This window comes from Typopeltis vanoorti, chromosome 10 (assembly GCF_054136105.1).
Source record: "Typopeltis vanoorti isolate ZY-2024b chromosome 10, IOZ_Tvanoo_1.0, whole genome shotgun sequence".
Taxonomy (NCBI): Eukaryota; Metazoa; Arthropoda; class Arachnida; order Uropygi; family Thelyphonidae; genus Typopeltis; species Typopeltis vanoorti.
Window position 1 is genome coordinate 19,981,318 of NC_143558.1, and position 20,625 is coordinate 20,001,942.

Sequence of the window (20,625 nt, forward strand, 5' to 3'; positions counted from 1 at the left end):
CTAAGCTTCTTCAACAACCTCCAGAATATTTTGCCACCTTCCTGATATTTATTTTCTATGTTCTTGCCAAAGTCCTCCCATGACTTTTGTTTAGCTAGTTTTACACAGTGTTTCGCTTTCTTACATTTGTCTCTGTATTCTGTAAGAGCAAAAGCTGACTTATTTGCCAGGAACTTTTGATATGCTTTCTTCTTTTCCTTCACTGCCTCTTTAACTTCCTGTGTCCACCAGGGAGTTCTGATTTTTTTTATCCTTGCAGACAACCTCACCACATGCCTCTCTGGCAGAATCAATCAGGGTTTTATTCAAGGCTTGCCACTGAATCCCCAAGGTTTGATTCCTGTTCTCAAACTCTTTCATTTTTTTTTTTCAATAATCTTTCTGTATTTTAGTCTACAGTTCACATCTGAGAGCTGCTCAACTTTTATTCGCTTTAAAACTTTCTTACATGTTATTCTTTTCAATATGAAATTCAATTTTATCCTGCTCAAGACTAAATAGTGATCACTTTCAATTTCAAATCCTCTGTACACTCTGGTGTCCTGCACCAGGGAGAAAACATCACTATCAACAATAACATAGTCAATGAGACTTTTCTTATTCTTTGCCTCTTCTCTCCACGTGAATTTGTGCACATTTTTATGTTGGAACATGGTGTAGTAATAACCAGTCCATGTCCTGAGCAGAAATCCAACAGGTATTTGCCATTATTATTAGCTTTGCTCTTTTCTCCAAATTTTCCCAAAATATTTTTGTATGAAATATTTTTGTATGTCTCACAATCATTTCCTACTCTGCTATTTAGATCCCAACGAGGACCAACTTTTCCTTTTTCATTGTCAGTTGCTTTTTCTAAAGCATCAAAAAATTCCTCCACTTCTACCTTCGTAGAACTTTCTGTGGGACCATAGGCACAAATAAGTCTCATTGTCCAGTTTCCCATTCTGATATTTGCCCCAATCACTCTACTTGACATTGCCTGCCGTTCAAGAAGATGAGCCTCGTATTTTGTGTTGAATACTATGGCTACTCCTTTTCCTTGATTGTAATTCCCTGAATTCATAAAATATTGCTGTTCATTTTAACAATACTTGCCAGATTACTGAAAATCAAATTTATTGAATTCAGAATACATTGACTTCAAGGAAGCAAGTAATACAACAATCAGTTAGCCAATGACTTTGCATTAACTGACAATTAGATTCATGTATTTGGAAGGATGAGATCTCCTAAGCTGGGTTCCCTCATAGCAAGAAATAAACTTCACTTGACACCTTATTGAATGAGTTTAATTTACCGTGTATTTACTGTGGCAACGTCTGTCGCAAAATATAAAAATTAAACATTTAACATTCAGATGTGAAGAGTACTATTTATAAAATCAGTGTTAATTTTGGATATGAAAGTCAATTGCACTAAATTTTCAGTGCAATTGACTTTTAATAAAACTGTAGCAAAGCACATATGGGTGGAATGAAAACAAGCTGCAAAAAGCAAAATCTTATTTTAAAAGAATCTAAGAGCTAATTTTCATCAAAACATAAGTTCCTTCTGACTGTACACTCGTTCCTGTTACTTCTTGCTAACTGGAGGCATCATTCAAATAATTTTGAGCATCACTGAAAGCTCTCTTGCATTTTGTGTCAGCATGAAATCATGTGCCTTTCAAGTTTCCCTCAAACTAAATTAAAAAAAGTATAGAGGCAATGACTGGTGAATACAAAAAATCTCACACCAGTGAAAATTTATTTGGTCCAAAATAATAGCACATGCAGATATGAATGAGCAGAAGCTTTAACTTCAAGAGGTTTCATTCGTTATATCCATTCCAGAGTCATTTTCAATATACCACATGAAGGAAATGATTAAAGAATACAAAATTCCAAAAACTTTTAATGGTTTTTGCTTTGTGGAATGTACTTACATAATGCTCAACACCAAACAAACTCACTTTTTGGTTTTTCTGCATACTTGCTTGCTTTAACCAAATTTTACATAGAACTTAATGCAAACTTACCTTTTGGGATTTACAAATATCACAAAATGAGATGCAATGAAATACATGCTAATTTTCAACACTGATCATAAATTACTGAAGAATGTACAATGAGATTGTACTTCTTGAGTTATTTTCAGTATACACAAACAGTAACATGCTTGAATATGTCATTACCTAAAAGAAAGTCATCTGCAATACTTTTTTGATATGGCCTTATTTTGATCTAATACAAAGGATTTAATACGAAGATAAAATTCATGTTAGATACCATCAAAATCCACTAAGTATTGGTCACTGGAAATGATTAATAATTAAACTGATATTCAAATGTTAATCAAATACTAGTCTTGATATTAATATTAAAATATGTCTGTATATTCCATTTATAGAGAAACATTCCCTTTAGTCTTCCTGGTGTCACTACTGGTTGTGTACATCATTAGGTGGAAAACATACAAATATTTTTCAGTGTAGAATCACAGAAGAATAAAATAAAAATCAATGTTCTGAAAAAGAAACTAATTTTAATTATCAGCATTCATACAAAGAACATATTTTAACTATGAAACAGTTTCAACTGACTTCATGATCAATTCATAGAAATACTTAAAATGTATTTCTATGCAACAATCTTGTATCAATACAATGAAGCAAAGCAACTGGCAAGTTTAGCTGGATGGCTAAATTTTGTTACAAGATTATTCAATCATTAAGTAAAAGCTATTTCCTGCAAATATTTTCATATTAGGAACACAGGCATAAAAAAAAGCAATGCAATGAGCAAAAATATGTGAGTTATTGCAATCAGAATGTAGAACACCCAAATGGATAGGTGTGGCTGATTACAACATGTCGTAACTTGAAATAGTGGCACCGATGTACAATGTCACTATTTAAAGCGAATGATTTGAAATGAAAGATACTCAACAGAACTTGTTTCATATATCTTCAACAATATGAAATATATTTTAATCACCGCTTTTTTTTTTCTCTCTGAAATTTCTGAACTCTTCATGCTATTTATTTCATTTCAACTTAATGGGAAAAAAAGATTTTGGGATATAAAAAGCAATCTAACAAAGTTATACAACGAAGGGTTTTCTACCTCAAGATAATTTCCTTACCAGTGCTTTAAAACTAGTCAAACTAGATATAATACAATATTTTAAAATCTTATTACTTATTTTAGAATATCAAAATGTATTCAACTATTTGAAATTTACATGAGGATTACTTACAAAAGTTTTTATTTTTCTTTAATTTCATAATAAAACAAGGAACTGATTTTATCACACTACTTACAGACTTCATATGTTAAGCACATGTGACAGATTTAATCTGTAAAAGATTCACAGAAATAAAAATGGAATGATATTTTGACATACTTCACATAACAAATATGTTAATATTAATTACTATGCAGTTATTCTGATGATCTGTACATAGCAGTTTCACCTGACTACACAAAATTTTCAGCTATTTTCACATTACTTAGAAATTTTATACACTACACAAAAATTGTAATATAACAGATATAATAAATATAAAGCCTTATGTCCAATACACTACAGTTTTTGTGTATTGCATAAAATTTTGCACAATATCATTTGTGCAAAAATGTAAATTCTTATGTCAAATTCCCTCCTGTCAAGTCTAAAAGTATAGGGTTTTCAGTCTGTCACTGCAAAATTTGGAAGTTCTAAAGGGCTGTTGAAGGGAACAAAAATCAAAGCTGTATAAATATAAAAAGAAGGAAATCTGTTCTACAGCTTAAGTCTACTGATTTAGTGAAGTTTAGCAAAGATGTCATTTGGCCCCAGAGTTAATTAACAGTAACTAACTGGCTTTCATTCCCAATTTTTCTAAAACTTTGAGTCCTTTCTCTTGATATTCTTCCCTTGACATCCAAAAAGTGTCTCTATCTTTCATTACTTCTCCAAGTACTGCACCACCAATAAACACCATATCTTTCCGCCTTGGTGGATCTTCAATTCTTATTTTGAATTTCTAGAATAAAATAAAGAAATAAAAGTATTAATGATTGTTAATTTGTGCACAATGAAATATAGAAGAATGAAATCTTCACAGTGAAAATCTATCTACATCATACAGGAATAAATTTGCATAGCAAAATCAGGATGTAATGTTTTTTTTTTGTTTGGTGCAGTCAATACTCACTGTATAATAAACTATTCCTAAAACTCAGCCAAAGCCTCACTGAAAGCAAATCTGTTTTAAAGAACATCTACTATAATAAGCTATTTTTTTTGTACTTAAAAGTATGTTACAGCAAGAACTGATTATACTGTAGTATGTAATACTTCTAGCTTACTGAACCTCTAAGGTTCTTTAGTTGAGATTTCTTTCAATCCAATCCAGGATTCTCATCTCATTTAAATCTTCCTTGTTGTTTTCCATCATGCCTCATCTCGAAAGCTTGTTTAGTTATTCTTCCTTACCCATTCTTTTCACATGTCCAAGCCTGCAAGCTCTGATTTCACCAGTTAGTAGATGATCTACAGAGTTAGTAGTATAGAGAATATATGTACACTATATTATACAAATAATGATTTTGAAAGTTTGTCAAATTTTATGACAGATGTTTGCTTGCTGCTACGCCAAATAATTCATTTATGCTGTGCTTATTTTATTATTATTATTATTTTGTTTTTTGAAAACTGCCCATGCAACTTAAACTAGAATCATTAAACTGTTCTAGTTTGATTGCATTTAACCAGGGCAATGCTAAATCTACATGCAATAATAATTTGTAGAGCCACAATTACTAGAAAACTCAATTGTTAATTAAAGCACCACTTAAGAAGCACCTAAACAGCAATTATAAATTTATTTTTGATATACAAATTTTCAGAGCTAAAGAAAATAGAATCTACAAAAATAGCTATAACTGAAAATAAAACTTACAAACCAGATTAACAGAATTTCCAAACTGATAAGCACAAAAAATTGATATTATTAAATGTGGCAGACACTGTCATTCTTTTTAGACATGAAACATTATAAACAAGATAATTTTAAATGAAGTGCAAGTGAATGATACTGATATGAATATTTCCACATACAATATTGTTCATATCAATAGCACATTCTAGAAGTCTTAAAGGGAAGGCCGAATTTTAATATTACTATCTACCAATATACTTCTAAGCTACTAACCAAAAATTCAATAATGCTAAAATGTACCAAATGAAATAAATCAGTGTAATTTATTTCATTATTTTAGTTTAGTAATATTTCAACAGAGATATTTATATATTTAGCTAAAAACCCTGACACTGCTAAGTTACTAACTTTTTTGAGGGTTGGTTAGTTACTAACTAACTAGCCATCAAACTTGAATGATTTCTCTTTGGTAGGTAAAAGACTATTGAACTATGCTCTATATCAAACTGTAACGTAGACAATGATCTTCAAATGCTAATTCATAAAACAGCTGCAAACTTTACATCATTATCCTATGGCATTTCACAACCGATTTTAATAAGTGCTACATAAGCATAAAACAAATTTTTGACAACCTGAGAGCAGTAAAAATAACAAATAGCAAATTACTATCAATGAGAGGTTCGACCTGACCTAGGACAAAACAAATAAGAAAAAGTGTGTGCTACATGTCGAACAAAAACAAAATTTACACTCCTTGATGAGACGAATTTAAAAAAGGGGAACATTTAAATATGGGGGGGGGGGGACAAGCAAGCACATGAGCAGTACAAAGGCACAAGCCAGAAGGGTAACCAGTGTGGTAAGAAAGGTAAAAGCAGAGTATGAAAGGAAATTAGCAGAGCAGGCCAAAGACAACCCCAAACAGTTCTTTTGATATGTTGCAAGTAAAAGGAAAAATGTTTATGGCAGAGATATAACTGAATCAGTTGAAATAGTAGAACTACAAAGTGCACACTTTGCATCATCCAGGAGGAGATATTGCAGTAATAAGAGAGACAAAGACTTATATGGAAACTAAGGTAAATAAAATGGAGGTGCATAGCATATTACAGAACCTTGATGAGAATACAGTGATGGGATTAGATGGTATACCAGCTCGAGTTTTACGTTAAGGTGCTAGGAATGTCATTGCCTTTGACCACATTGTTTAAGGTGTTCAGCTTGGGGTTAGTCCCAATGGGGTGAGAAAGAGCGAAAATAGTTCCATTGCATAAAGGACTCCAAGACCAATGTAGCAAATTAGTGACTGATCAGCATATCAGAAGTTGTTGTCAAGGTACTGGAGAAGTTGGTCAGGAGCAAAATACAGGAATGGATAGACAGAAATGGGATACTATATGGAACGTGTGTGTGTGGGGGGGGGGACATGGAACGGTAGGTCGTGCCTCAGTAGCAAATAGGGAGTTGGAAGTTTAGAGGGCATATCGAATTACGTGATTACTGAAGAATACTTTGATTAGCAGAGACAAGCAGGTTATTATACCTCTTTATTGAACTTTGATAAGACTCCATCTTGACTACTGCACGCAGATCTGGTTGCCTGGGTATCATGGCAATGTTCAAGAGGTAGAGAGGACCCAGAGGCAAGTGACTAAGATGGCAGCAGTTCGATGGAATGAATCTTACAAGAATAGTTTGAAGATTTGTGAGTTACAGAAATTGGTTGACATGCAGAAAAGGTGCGATATGATTGATACATACAAATTACGAAGAGTTTTTTACAAGATTAATACAGAGGAAATTTTTCACAACAGGTTTGGTGGTGAGAAAACTAGGGCCATCCTTGAAAACTGAGCAAGAGTGTTAGAACTAGATTTTTTGTTTGGAGAGTGGTGAATGAGTGGAATAGGTTGCCAGAGTTTGTTGTGGGTGCCATGACTGTAAATGAGTTCAAAGCAAAGTATAATAGATACTGCACAAATGTCAAATAGTGCTTGGCATGATGTTCAGAGCCTCCCTCAGTGAGTCTAAGGACTCCATGGAGTAGCCCATAATAATAATAAGAAGAATATGCTAAACAAACAATACTGTCAATTCCTTATATATTTTCAAAATGTCCTTATATATAGATCTTCAATATTAATGATATAGGGAAATATTTAGGGGGGGGATAGGATATTCGGTTGTTTTCTGATGATGCAAAACTGGAAAGGGCAATAATTGATAAAGGCGATATAGATATCCTGCAGGATGATTTCAATAAATTGGCAGTGTGGGATGAAAACATACCCATATTAATGGTATTGGATTACAGAAAACTGATATGGCCAGGGATTTGGAAGTGATAGTTTGTGTGTGTGCGTGCATCACATACACAAGAGGTCAAAAAAACTGGAGTGATGAGAGCTTGGTCCACCTTTGCTCGGAGTTGCACCACCTTACCTAAGTCCTGAAGATATTTTCATGCGCAAACTTTATTTGCTTACACTTGGATAAAGGATTAAACTAAATTTATTATAGTTTAACCAAGTGCAAAACAAACTTCCAACGTCTTTCTCTAAATCCAGAGTAATTCAGTAATAAGGTGGTACACCTGTTGGCAACTTATAGGTAAATATGACCTCTCCTATTGCTTCTGCCTTAGTATCTCCACGTTTAGGTCTGCCTCCCACTGACGAGACCTCAATAAAGGTCGAAACCGGTCTGGGTAGTGGCCCTTCCCTTAATGCATAGCAGTATACATGTCTGCAAGGAGATGTGCTTCGCATTATGGGAGATACTGAGACAAGGAGTGATGAGAGCTTGGTCCACCTTTGCTCAGAGTTGCCTGCTGTTGCAACACCTTATCTCAGTCCTAAAGATATTTTCCGACACAAATTTTGTTTGCTTACATTGGATAAAGGATTAAACTAAATTTATTATAACCTATACGCACAAGTGACGTGTATGTGTGGGATGCAAGTGAGAACAGATGGAAGTTTACTGACATTTTTTTTTTTTTTTTTTTTTTTTTTTTTGAAAAGTTGCAAGTTAAAGTTGTAGTAGTTTGGGAATACTTTTTACAGGAGGCTGTTCCAGAGGATGGAGGTAGATGGAATAAAAAAGAGGAGAAGCATGTTCAGTGTGTTTACTTTACAGTTGCACAGTGAAGGGGTACTGGGCAGTTCCTGCTGCTGCTGCTCTTGTGTTAACAGGTGCAAAAGTGGAGGGATGTTCAGTTCAGTGAACCAATAACCATTGAAATACTTGTAAAACAGACAGTGCCAAAACATGTCAGTGAAGTAGAGGTTGAAGTGAATCTGTAAGAGTGGAATCTTCAATGAGGCAAATTGCTCTCTTCTGGACAATATTAAGAATTTTTTGTGAAGTTTTAGGTGCACCACCTGAAATATGTGAGTAGTATTCTAAGGTTGGGCAGATTTGGGATTTGCATAAAGTTAAGAGGTGGTTAGGTGTAGGATAGCATCTTGAACAAAAGAGGATGCCTGTTTTTTTTTTTTTTTTTTTTTGGATGCTGAAGAAGCTTTGATATCATATCGTCCTCATTCCAGTGAAGGATGGTATATAGATTAGTGTTAAGGTGGACAGAGGTTTGAACTTCAGAGGATATTCTGAGCTGTTTTGCCAAACTTAATGTCCCTTCTCTACCTGTTTAGTTAACAGGTAGAGAGGGGACATGATTAGAAACTTATAAGTTACTAAAGGAATTTTATAAGGTATACAGAAAAGAAAATTTTCAATACATGAATATGGAAAAGACAAGGGTCAATCCTGGAAGCTGTATCACAGCGCGATTAGTAAGGGTGTGTGTGGACACGATCCTTTGCTTGGAGAGTGGTGAATGAGTGGCACTGATTGTCATTCACAAGTAGTTGTGATTGACCCAACAGTGAATAAGTTTAAGGAGAGGTATGATAGGTACCGTGTGAATAATGGTTAGTGTGAGTCTCTCATGATGAATATTTTGACTCCACGGGGATACTCATATAAGGGTGGTCTGAAAAGTTCTCAGCCTAACAATGAAAAAACGAATGTATAATTTCAAATTTATTTTTATTTTTTAACACAATTTCCCTTAAGACTAATACATTCATTCCAGCAATGCTCCAGGGCCATTACCCTGTAGTGGCAGTTCTCAGTAAGATCTGCAAAATACCCCTCTACAACTGCAATCACCTCTTGATGCAAAGAAAAATGCTGACCAGCGAGGAAGAGTTTTAGTTTTGGGAAGAGAGAGAAGTCAGAAGGAGCCAAATCTGGGGAATAGGGTGGATGTTCCAACAATTCATAATGCAGATCCCTTAATTCCAAGCACTGTTCAAATTTTCATGTGGGTGTGTTTTTGATCTGCTGTGAGCAAGCACGGCACCCATCTCACCCATCAAAGCTTTTTCATTTGCAATTCTTCATGCAAAATATATTCTACACGTTCGTTTGAAATGCCTATAGTCTCAGCAATTTCACACACTTGATCAATGATTTCTGGTGTTGTTACACTTTTTGGACGTCCTTCACATGGATCATTTTCAAGGTTGGTAAATTTCTTCAAGGCTTTCATTTTCACGGCTACGTTTAAACTTGGCAGCCCATAAACTTTTATGAATTTCGAATGAATTTCTTTTGCCGCTAAACCTTCTTTTACAAAGAATTTTATAACTGCACGATACTCAATTTTATTTCAAGGGCTACACACAACACTTTTGCTTCAAACAGCTGTATAAAAGAAATTACTTGATGAATGACTTGCAATTTCACATGGTTGCTTATGACAGATGTACCAACTTAGAAAAAAAAAAGTCTTGCCGATAGTGTTGCCATCTATGGTCAAGAACCTCTCAGACCACCCTCTTATATTATTATTTTCTTCCACTTTTATACTACATTGTTAGACTGTATTCCTTTTCCTGCCATCCCAGCAGCAAAGGCCTATTTTGTTAACCTCACCAATTCTGTTTAAGGGACCATACTACCTTAGATTAATTCTGCTCCCATATACTTGAATGCTAACAAGATCAAGTTTCTTACTAAAAACATTCATTTTTAATAGATTTTGCCATTGATCCCTTCTGTTCATTCTTCTTTCTCAGAACTCTCATGTCTATGGTCTCTAATTTTTGATCAAATATTTTATTTCTAACTCAACTCCCAGATCCATAAGTTAAAACCAGTTTGATTAGCAGTATTTTGTATATAAAAGTTTGGATTTTTGGCTGATTTATCTCTTATTCCATAGAAATTGATTGAACTGGTTCTCTGTAAAAAGAGCTTTATTTATTCTGTTATTTATTTCCATATGTAATTTATAATCTCCACAAAATTGTGCTGAAATGGGCTGAACTGTTTACTTGTTCTATAGGTTCTATTGAAAATGCAGTGTTGTTTCCACCCAGAATTTTTTTACTTTAACCCATCAGTAGATTTTAAATCATGTTGTTGTTGTTCTCAAATGCAAAAAAAAAAAAAGGTACAAATAAAATACAGATAATGTGATTATTATTACTACTTGGGAATCCTTTCCATCATGCTTACACAGTGATCAGAATACATCTTGGAAATTATGGAAACAACTACCGTGTCAGAGTAAAACTTCAGTTTAATATTAAGCAAAATAATCACTCGATGTTTCGACCCTTGCATCAACATATGGAGCATACACAAATATACAGAAAAACAAGCTGAATTACAATTTACATGGTGTGCTAAAGCTACTGGTCAACCATTAAAACTGTTGGCCTGGCTCCTAGTGAAAAAAAAAAAAAAAGCTTATTTTTTTTTTTAGCAAACCCTGACTTTAGGACTAAGCAATTTTTCAGCTTTCATTGGCCACCATCCATACTGATTTGTTTAAATATATATGCATACTTATATGAGTAACTTTTTTTTGTGTGTGAACATGTTGCTTGCTCATTAGATTAATTTAATTTTGTAACTTAATAGATAATAATAGGACTCTAGAGTTTTGATGTAGTATTTTTTTTTTCTTTTTCACTAAAGGTCAAACCAATTGGTTTTAATGGTGGACCAGTAACTTTACCAGTACAGCTCGTTTCTCTGTATATATGTGTATATTCCAGATGATGACCTTAATATGAAGGTTGAAACTTTGAGCGATTATTCTGGTTAATATTAAACTGAAGTTTTACTCTAGCACGGTAGTTGTTTCCATAATTTCTAAGATGCATTACTACTTGGGCATCTCCATGAATATGAAATACAAAATTCATCACAAAGGGGTTCACTCAATCACACAACATGCATATATCTTTCCTTACAATAATTCGCTGGCGAAGTACTTGTGACTACTGCAACTCAATCCAATCATTTACCATTCTCCAAGCAAAAAATTCATGTCATCACACCTTACCAAGAAGAGTCCTAACAATTTCCAGAGGTGATCCCTTGTTTTCTCCTTTCTTGTTGCATACCAAAAAATTTCTTCTACATTAATCCTATTAACCTCTTATCAGAAAGAGCATTCCATAGACCTGTCCTTATACTGGACACCTACTTCTGGATTATTTCTACTACCTCCTCAAGGAATCCAGGTGACCAGAACTGTGCACAGTAGTCCATAAGTACTGTATCAAAGAGAGATGATAATAACTTCTTTATCTCTGCTTATGTGTCCTTCAACAATCAAGTAATATGATGAGCTAATTTGGTCACTTTTGCAATATGCACTCTGAACTTTAATTCCATGTTCACTTTCACCTCCAAATCCCTATCTTCATCAGTTTCCTGTGGTACACAGTTGTAATCTTTTCATCCCCAAGTGAACAGCCTTAAACTTTACTACATTAAACTAACAACCATTATCCAACACCACCATTCTGTGCTCTGGTCTCTATTCACAAACTGGACTCTGGTGACACTAACAATTAATGTACTGCATTCAATCTTCTATTTCCTTTTTGAATATCTTCAAATAGGTAACAGACTCTTAGATAGCAGTAGATGTTAGGTGGTTGTGGACTTTTATTGTGATGATTATTATCGAAGATGTGAAATAGCTGATACCATTTCTGGTTTCCAGAGCAAGGCACGCGTTTGGGTTGGTGTGGGTGACAGTCTCAAACAGTATGGCAAACATGTGTACCCTTCCCATGTTTGAAAGTACAACAATAAAGACGTTCCATAGGTATCTACTAAATACTTTACACTACTGAACCTGATGATAAAGCATCAGGAGGCATCCTGATCAACTAATGAATCACACAGATGCCATTTTCTATGTCAGATCATATGTAGAGGAAATCCAGTATAGTGGTATGTAGGGAGAACTACTGAGGGCATGTAATGAACTGAAGAGTGAGTGCTTTTTCTGTGTCTTTCACCCATACATACCACATGTCCTCTTCCTTAAATACTTCCCAAAAGAAACCATTGTAATTCTTACATACTTAATAATAAAAAAAAATCCCCTCAATTTTTTGTATAAAAAATGAAAAGAAAAGAACGCATATTTGTAAATTTAGGAACACAAAAACACACAAGTTGAACAGATTATTTTATTAATTACTAATAAAATAAAACTTGACGTTTCGACCCTTGTATCGAGGTCATCATCGGAAGAATAAAAGTGTATAAGGAACCAAGCTACATGCTCATGCCCTGTATACCGGTAAACTAAATCTACGTAGTTAATAAATCCTTTTCCCTAGCCTGACCTCTAGTGATAAAAAATAAAATAAAATAAAATTAATTAATTAAATAATAATAATAAAAAATAATATATATTAAAAAAAAAATATATATATATATATATATATATAAAAATTAAATAAATACAACTAAAATAAACTGCTAAAGTCCTCATGTATTAATATTCTTCTGGATAGTTCTGATTGTTATAATATGATTTCTTTCAGTTGCTGTTGAATGTTACAAACACTTCACCAGGTTGTCTTCTTGTAGTGGGATTTTTCTATGGCTGTTATACAGGTTGTAGATGGGTCCTCCACATTCTTGAAATGGTTAGGCCATCATTTTTGTTGAGATTTGGGTTGTGTTTGAGCATTTCACATGACTCGTTAAATTTTCTCTCAAACCAGGTTTTGGTGCAGTGTAGGGACTTGGTATTTTTCCAATCAATTCTGTGGTATGTTTGGAGTGCGTGGTCAGAAAGGCCGGTTTTACCAAAATGGAGGTATTTAATGTGTCGTTTGTGTTCGTCTTGTCTGATTGGGATAGTTCGCCCTGTTTCCCCTATGTATGGTATGTTACATGTGCATCGTATTTTGTATACATCTGGGTGTGCCAGGTGTGGAAGAGGATCTTTAGAACTTAGTAGGTGTCTTACTTATTTGGGGGTTTAAAGGTGGTTTTAATGTTGTATTTGCAAAGTGTTCGGTCTATTTTTTCAGAAATGCCTCTAACATAAGGAATGGCAACAGCATTCTTGAAATCTTTTTTGTTCTTACTGGTATCTTAATGGAGGATCTTGTGAATAGTTTTTTTACTGTATCCGTTTTTGATAAATGTTTGGTTGATGATCTTGTATTCCTGGTTTAGAGCCTGTTCATTAGAACAAATAGTTAGGGCTCTGTGTTTAGGGCGCTTATGATACCTAGTTTTTGTGTTGGGTGGTGGCAAGAATTTTTGTGTATGTATTGGCCTGTGTGTGTGTAGTTTTCTGGTAAACTGAGAAGGAGAGACAGCCAGAGGGAAGATGTGTGACAAGTGTGTCTAGGAAAGGAAGAGAGTTGTTTTTTCCCATTTCAATGGTGAATTGGATACGTTTGTGTTGTTTGTTTAGGTGGCTAAGGAATGTATTTAGAGCTTCACGGCCGTGGGGCCAAATGACGAAAATATCGTCGATGTATCGAGCCAAATTTTGGGCTTTAGACATGCTGTCTCTAGAGCATGTTGCTCAAAGTCTTCCATATAAAAGTTAGCTATTGGGGGAGAAAGTGGTGAGCCCATGGCTGTACCTTCTTTTTGAAGGTAAAAATTGTTTTGCCACACGAAATATCCAGAGCAGAGTACATGGACAAAGAGGGCTGTGATGTCATGTGGAAATATGTTCTGTAGGAGCAAGATCGTGTCATTGATTGGAACATTGGTGAAAAGGGAAGTTATGTCAAAGCTGACTAATACATCTTGGTCGTTGAGTGTAATGTTTTTAATTTTATTAATGAAATGAGTATTTTTTATGTAGGAAGGGGACTGACCTACCAATTCCTTGAGTGTGGCAGCTAATTTTTTGGCCAAGTGATAATTTGGGCTGTCAATTCCTTCAACAATCGGACGAAGCGGTGTGCCTGGTTTGTGTATTTTTGGCAGGCCATAAATTCTGGGCGCACGGTCATACTGAGGTATTAATTTTTTTGTTGTTTCTTCGAGCCATGTGTGGACAGATTTGATTAATTCAGTTGTTTTCTTTTGGTTATGTTTTGTGGGGTTGTAGTTTATCATTTGGTAGGTGTTGTGGTCCAATATTAAATGGTTCATTTTTTCAATGTATGTAGTACAGTCTAAAAGGACCGTACAACATATTATATTATAACAATCAGAACTATCCAGAAGAATATTAATAAATGAGGACTTTAGCAGTTTATTGTAGTTGTATTTATTTAATTTTTCTTATATATATTTAAAAAAAATTTTTTTTTTATATATTATTTTTCATTATTATTATTATTTTTTTATTTGTTTATACTACGTAGTTAATAAAAGGATTTATTAACTACGTAGATTTAGTTTACCGGTATACGGGGCATGAGCATGGAGTTTGGTTCCTTATACACTTGTATTCTTCAGATGATGACCTCGATACAGGGGTCGAAACGTCGTTTTATTTTATTAGTAATTAATAAAATAATCTGTTCAACACGTGTGTTTTTTTGACCCTAAATTTACAAATATGAGTGCTGATCACCGTGTAACATTAAAAGAAAGAATCATCATAATCCACGGAGATGTGACCCACAAGCAGTGTAGCCTCTATGGTAAGCTAAAGATACGTGTTTACTTGTTAACGAATCAACTAGCCTTTTGGAAACGATGTAGAGACAGCAACGTAATACCCAACTGCATTAAACTAAAGAAGAAGTTTAAATCAGCCAAAGCGCTCCGTATTTATGCCCAGTTGGAAAAAACCTTGTTACGAGAACAAATCCACGTGGCAAGTAAAAATCTAGCATCCGCCCAAGCCAAAGTTCTACAACTTAAATTTGAGTTATCCGACTACGTTATTCCAGAAATTTGGGAGATTCTAGACAGGATCACTGATGACTCGGCCAAGCACTCATTACTGAAAAACAAAGAAAAATTAGTAATGAATCCTTTCTTTTAGGCTTGCACGGTGATCCGAATGCATTTTTGAAAATTATGGAGACACCTACCGTGTTTGAATAAAAACTTTAGTTTATTATAACTAAAATCTACAATTCGACGTTTTGACCTTTATGTCAAGGTCATCTTCTGGAGCGTACAAATATACACCCCAACAACAGAAAACCACAAGACCATCAAGATGCCATTACGAAAGGAACAGCCAATCACAAACCGATATCATAAGGAGCAGCCAATCGCCCACAAACAACGTTAGGAGCAACCAACCACCATCGGATCACTGCTTGGTTATCAACCAATCAAACCACAATCTCACCCAAGGAGAACTCTCGCTGCTAAAGAAAGGTTTGAACTACGGCATTGCTCTGAGGTCAATAAACAAACTTGATAAATTAAGGGGATAAAAATCCCTTATTGTTTTTCAGCCAGTAAGCGAAATTCTAAGATCGAGAACTACAATCTAAGCGTTTCATGCCGATGAACTGTCAGCGAATCCAAGCGTACGTGACCACTTGGTAGTGCCACACCATGGCAACTCGATGCAAAAGTGGAGAACGCTCCCTCACTATTCTTGGTATTTTCTCATAATGTAAAAACACACATCTCCTAGGAGATGTAATACTGCTTTACATTATGAGGAGAGGTCACTACCCAGACCAGTTGCAACCTTTTTTGAGGTCTCATCAGTGAGTAGCTAGACCTAGAAGATATCAAAGTTTTAAGTGAAAAAAACTTGCATACCTTCGCTATACGAATGCGAGAAAGATGTGCCACTATATTGTATTATAACATATTATAATTAAGAAGAAAAGCCAAACAGCTATTTTTTCTGGCGAAGTTGATAAATTAAGGGGATAAAAATCCCCTTCTTAATGTGGCACTACCAAGTGGTCACTTACACTTGGATTCGCTGACAGTTCATCGGCATGAAATGCTTAGATCGTAGTTCTCGATCTTAGAGTTTCGCTTACTGGCTAAAAAACAATAAGGGATTTTTATCCCCTTAATTTATCAACTTCGCAGGAAAAAATTGCTGTTTAGCTTTTCTTCTTAATTAAAACAAACTTGATATCATGTATCATATCGAGAGAGGTTTAAGATCCCTCCCCACCATTTTGGCTGATAAAATACGAATGGAAACATCGTGTATACTAAATTCAAACAAAAAACTAAGCACCAACTTAAACAAAACCGAAAATCTAGCCTTTAAATCCTTAAAAAATAACCAAGACATTATAATCACGAAAGCAGATAAAGGGACAATGCCACTGTCCTTTTAGACCGTACAACATACATTGAAAAAATGAACCATTTAATATCGGACCACAACACCTACCAAACGGTAGGTGTTGTGGTCCGATACCCACAACGATACCTACAACCCACAAAACGTAACAAAAAGAAAATAACTGAATTAATCAAATCCGTCCACACATGGCTCGAAGAAACAACAAAAAAATTAATACCTCAGTATGCCCGTGCGCCCAGAATTTATGGCCTGCCAAAAATACACAAACCAGGCACACCGCTTCGTCCGATTGTTGAAGGAATTGACAGCCCAAATTATCACTTGGCCAAAAAATTAGCTGCCACACTCAAGGAATTGGTAAGTCAGTCCCCTTCCTACATAAAAAATATACATTTCATTAATAAAATTAAAAACATTACACTCAACGACCAAGATTTATTAGTCAGCTTTGACATAACTTCCCTTTTCACCAATGTTCCAATCAATGACACGATCTTGCTCCTACAGAACATATTTCCACATGACATCACAGCCCTCTTTGTCCATGTACTCTGCTCCGGATATTTCGTGTGGCAAAACAATTTTTACCTTCAAAAAGAAGGTACAGCCATGGGCTCACCACTTTCTCCCCCAATAGCTAACTTTTATATGGAAGACTTTGAGCAACATGCTCTAGAGACAGCATGTCTAAAGCCCAAAATTTGGCTCAGATACATCGACGATATTTTCGCCATTTGGCCCCACGGCCATGAAGCTCTAATACATTCCTTAGCCACCTAAACAAACAACACAAACGTATCCAATTCACCATTGAAATGGGAAAAAACAACTCTCTTCCTTTCCTTGTCACACGTCTTCCCTCTGGCTGTCTCTCCTTCTCAGTTTACCGCAAAACTACACACACAGGCCAATACATACACAAAAATTCTTGCCACCACCCAACACAAAAACTAGGTGTCATAAGCGCCCTTAAAGATTTCAAGAATGCTATTGCCATTCCTTATGTTAGAGGCATTTCTGAAAAAATAGACAGAACACTTCACAAATACAACATTAAAACCACCTTTAAACCCCCAAATAAGTTAAGACACCTACTCAGTTCTTCTAAAGATCCTCTTCCACACCTAGCACACCCAGGGGGATACAAAATACAATGCACATGTAACATACCATACAGAGAGGGCAAACAGGGCAAACTATCCCAATCAGACAAGACGAACACAAATGACACATTAAATACCTCCATTTTGGTAAAACCGGCCTTTCTGACAATGCACTCCAAACATACCACAGGATTGATTGGAAAAATACCAAGTCCCTACACCGGACCAAAACCTGGTTTGAGAGAAAATTTAAAGAGTCATGTGAAATGCTCAAATACAACCCAAATCTCAACAAAAATGATGGCCTAACCATTTCAAGAATGTGGAGGACCCATCTACAACCTATATAACAACCTAAACTAGCATAGAAAAATCCCATTCAACAGCAACTGAAAGAAATCATATTATAACAATCAGAACTATCCAGAAGAATATTAATACGTGAGGACTTGAGCAGTTTATTTTAGTTGTATTTATTTAATTTTTATATATATATATATATATATTTTTTTTTTTTATATATATTATTTTTAATTATAATTTATTTTATTTTATTTATTTTTTATATTTTTTTTTATCACTAGAGGTCAGGCTAGGGAAAAGGATTTATTAACTACGTAGATTTAGTTTACCGGTATACAGGGCATGAGCATGTAGCTTGGTTCCTTATACACTTGTATTCTTCCGATGATGACCTCGATACAGGGGTCGAAATGTCAAGTTTTATTTTATTAGTAATTAATAAAATAATCTGTTCAACACGTGTGTTTTTGTATCCCTAAATTTACAAATATGAATGCTGATCACCATGTAACCTTAAAAGAAAGAAAAGAAAAGAAACTCACACAAATCCAAATCATGAGAAAAAACAACAAAATCCAATCCAAATAAAACTCATTCGTATCCATTTCATTGAAATTTGTGGTCGTAAATTCAATATAAATTATGTGCAACGATGTACACTACCATTTATAAACCAAGATCTAAGCCAACCCATTATTTTAAAAAGAAAACCTAAACTGGTCCTCAAAGCCTACTATCCATTTTAAACTTTGCAACAACTCAATTCAGGAAATTTCTGCCCTACTGCATTGATCAACTGTAAGTGGTGTTATTATTAAGTGGAAATACCTAAGAGCAGAATCATGATTTGGTAGGCCACACAAAATCACAGGGCGATACCGCCAAGTGCAGTTTTGCATGGGACCAAAATATTACTTATCCTTAGAAACATTCACTACCAAGTTCCAAAATGTTTCTATAAACAATGTTAGCATCATAATTGTGTGCTGGAAACTGAAGAACATGAGTTTCCATGGCTACACAGTGTCACACAAAGGCAATGGCAAGTGTCGGATAGAGTGGTGTAAAGCTCACTGCCACAAGACTGGAGAATTAAACACAAGTTTTCTGGAGTGATAAATTATGCTTCTCCATCTAGCAGACCAACAGACAACCTCACCACATGAATCTCTGGCTGAATCAATCAGGGTTTTCTTCAAGGCTTGTCACTCAATCTCCAAGGTTTTCTTCCTATTCTCAAACTCTCTCATTTTTTCTTCAATGTTTATGTATTTTAGTCTACATTTTACATCTGAAAGCTGTTCAACTTTTATTTGCTTTAAAATTTCTAACATGTTATTCTTTTCAATATGAAATTCAATTTTATCCTGTTCAAGACTAAATAGTGATCACTTCCAATTTCAAATCCTCTGTACACTCGGTGTCCTGCACCAGGTTGAAAACATCACTATCAACAATAACATAGTCAATGAGACTTTTCTTATTCCTTGCCTTTTCTCTCCATGTGAATTTGTGCCCATTTTTATGTTTGAACATGGTGTTAGTAATAACCAGTCCATGTCCTGAGCAGAAATCCAACAGTTTGCCATTATTATTAGCTTTGCTCTTTTCTCCAAATTTTCCCAAAATATTTTTGTATGTCTCACAATCATTTCCTACACTACTATTTAGATCCCCAACAAGGACCAACTTTTTCTTTTTCTTTATGTCAGTTGCTTTCTCTAAAGCCTCAATAAATTCCTCCACTTGTACCTTAGTAGAACCTTCTGTGGGACCATAGGCATAAATAAGTCTCATTGTCCAGTTCCCCATTCTCATATTTGCCCACATCACTCTACTTGAGACTGCCTGCCATTCAAGAAGATTAGCTTCGTATTTTGTGTTGAATACAATGTCTACTTTTTCTTTTCCTTGATTGTTATTGCCTGAATATAACATTTTGTATTTATTGCTCAGAAATATGTCACCAGTCTTTGTCTTTTTTTTTTGTTTCAGTCACTCCTATTATGTCAATCTGGTACTTATCTAATTCCTTAGCTAGCTTCATATCTTTGCCATTCAGGCTTCTTATGTTGATAGTACCGATCTTTAACTCTAGTGATGTTGAGTTGGGGTGTGTTTTCAGATTTGTTCCAGTAGCTAACTTTTCGCTGTTTGCCCTGGTTCCCTGGCAAAAACAACGGGGGCCTTGTTTAACCTGGGCGATGCCCCAGATGACATGAAATTCTGTCATGTTGTACCATCATTTTGCATTTTGGTTTAAGCCGATAAGAATACAATTTGGTTTGCCAAATTTTTAATTCTGAAAAAACCTTCATATTGTCTGCAGTGTAATTTTATCAGAATGCAAAACAAAATCACAGATAATTTTGTGTTACATTCTGATAAGACCTCAATAAAGGTTGAAATCAGTTTTGGATAGTAACTCTTCTAATAGTGCATAGCATTATACAGGTCCTAAAAGGAAGCATGCATGCATGCATGAGTAGTGTGTGTGTGTGTCTAAATCCAAAATTGTCAGCCCATCCTTGATCGTTCAACTATCCAGGTAGATAACTAACAGGGTACACCATGAGAAGGTGAGGATTGGACATTAGGTCAGAAGCTCTGGTCGGTTCTCCGCATTCCTTTAAAGGCTATGTGGAGGTCTCCTCTCAGTTATACAGCTTTGACCCTTAAGACCCCCCTTAAGAAACTTTAGCATGACTCCAAAATTAGACTGCAGACAATATGAAGGTTTTATATAATGCCAACATTACAGTCATTGTACA

The 20,625-nt window shown here is 35.0% G+C and overlaps 1 protein-coding gene across 1 annotated transcript in view; it reads right to left on the reverse strand.

Moving 5' to 3' along the window:
• Positions 1-2,503: 2,503 nt before the first annotated feature.
• Positions 2,504-20,625, reverse strand: part of Arp2 (Actin-related protein 2) — a 119,422-nt gene continuing 101,300 nt past the window's right edge. Inside the window, exon 8 of the mRNA XM_090399715.1 lies at positions 2,504-4,006. Within this exon, the coding sequence (XP_090255841.1) occupies positions 3,836-4,006 (171 nt within the window). The 3' untranslated portion in view covers positions 2,504-3,835. The remainder of the gene's footprint in view (positions 4,007-20,625) is intronic.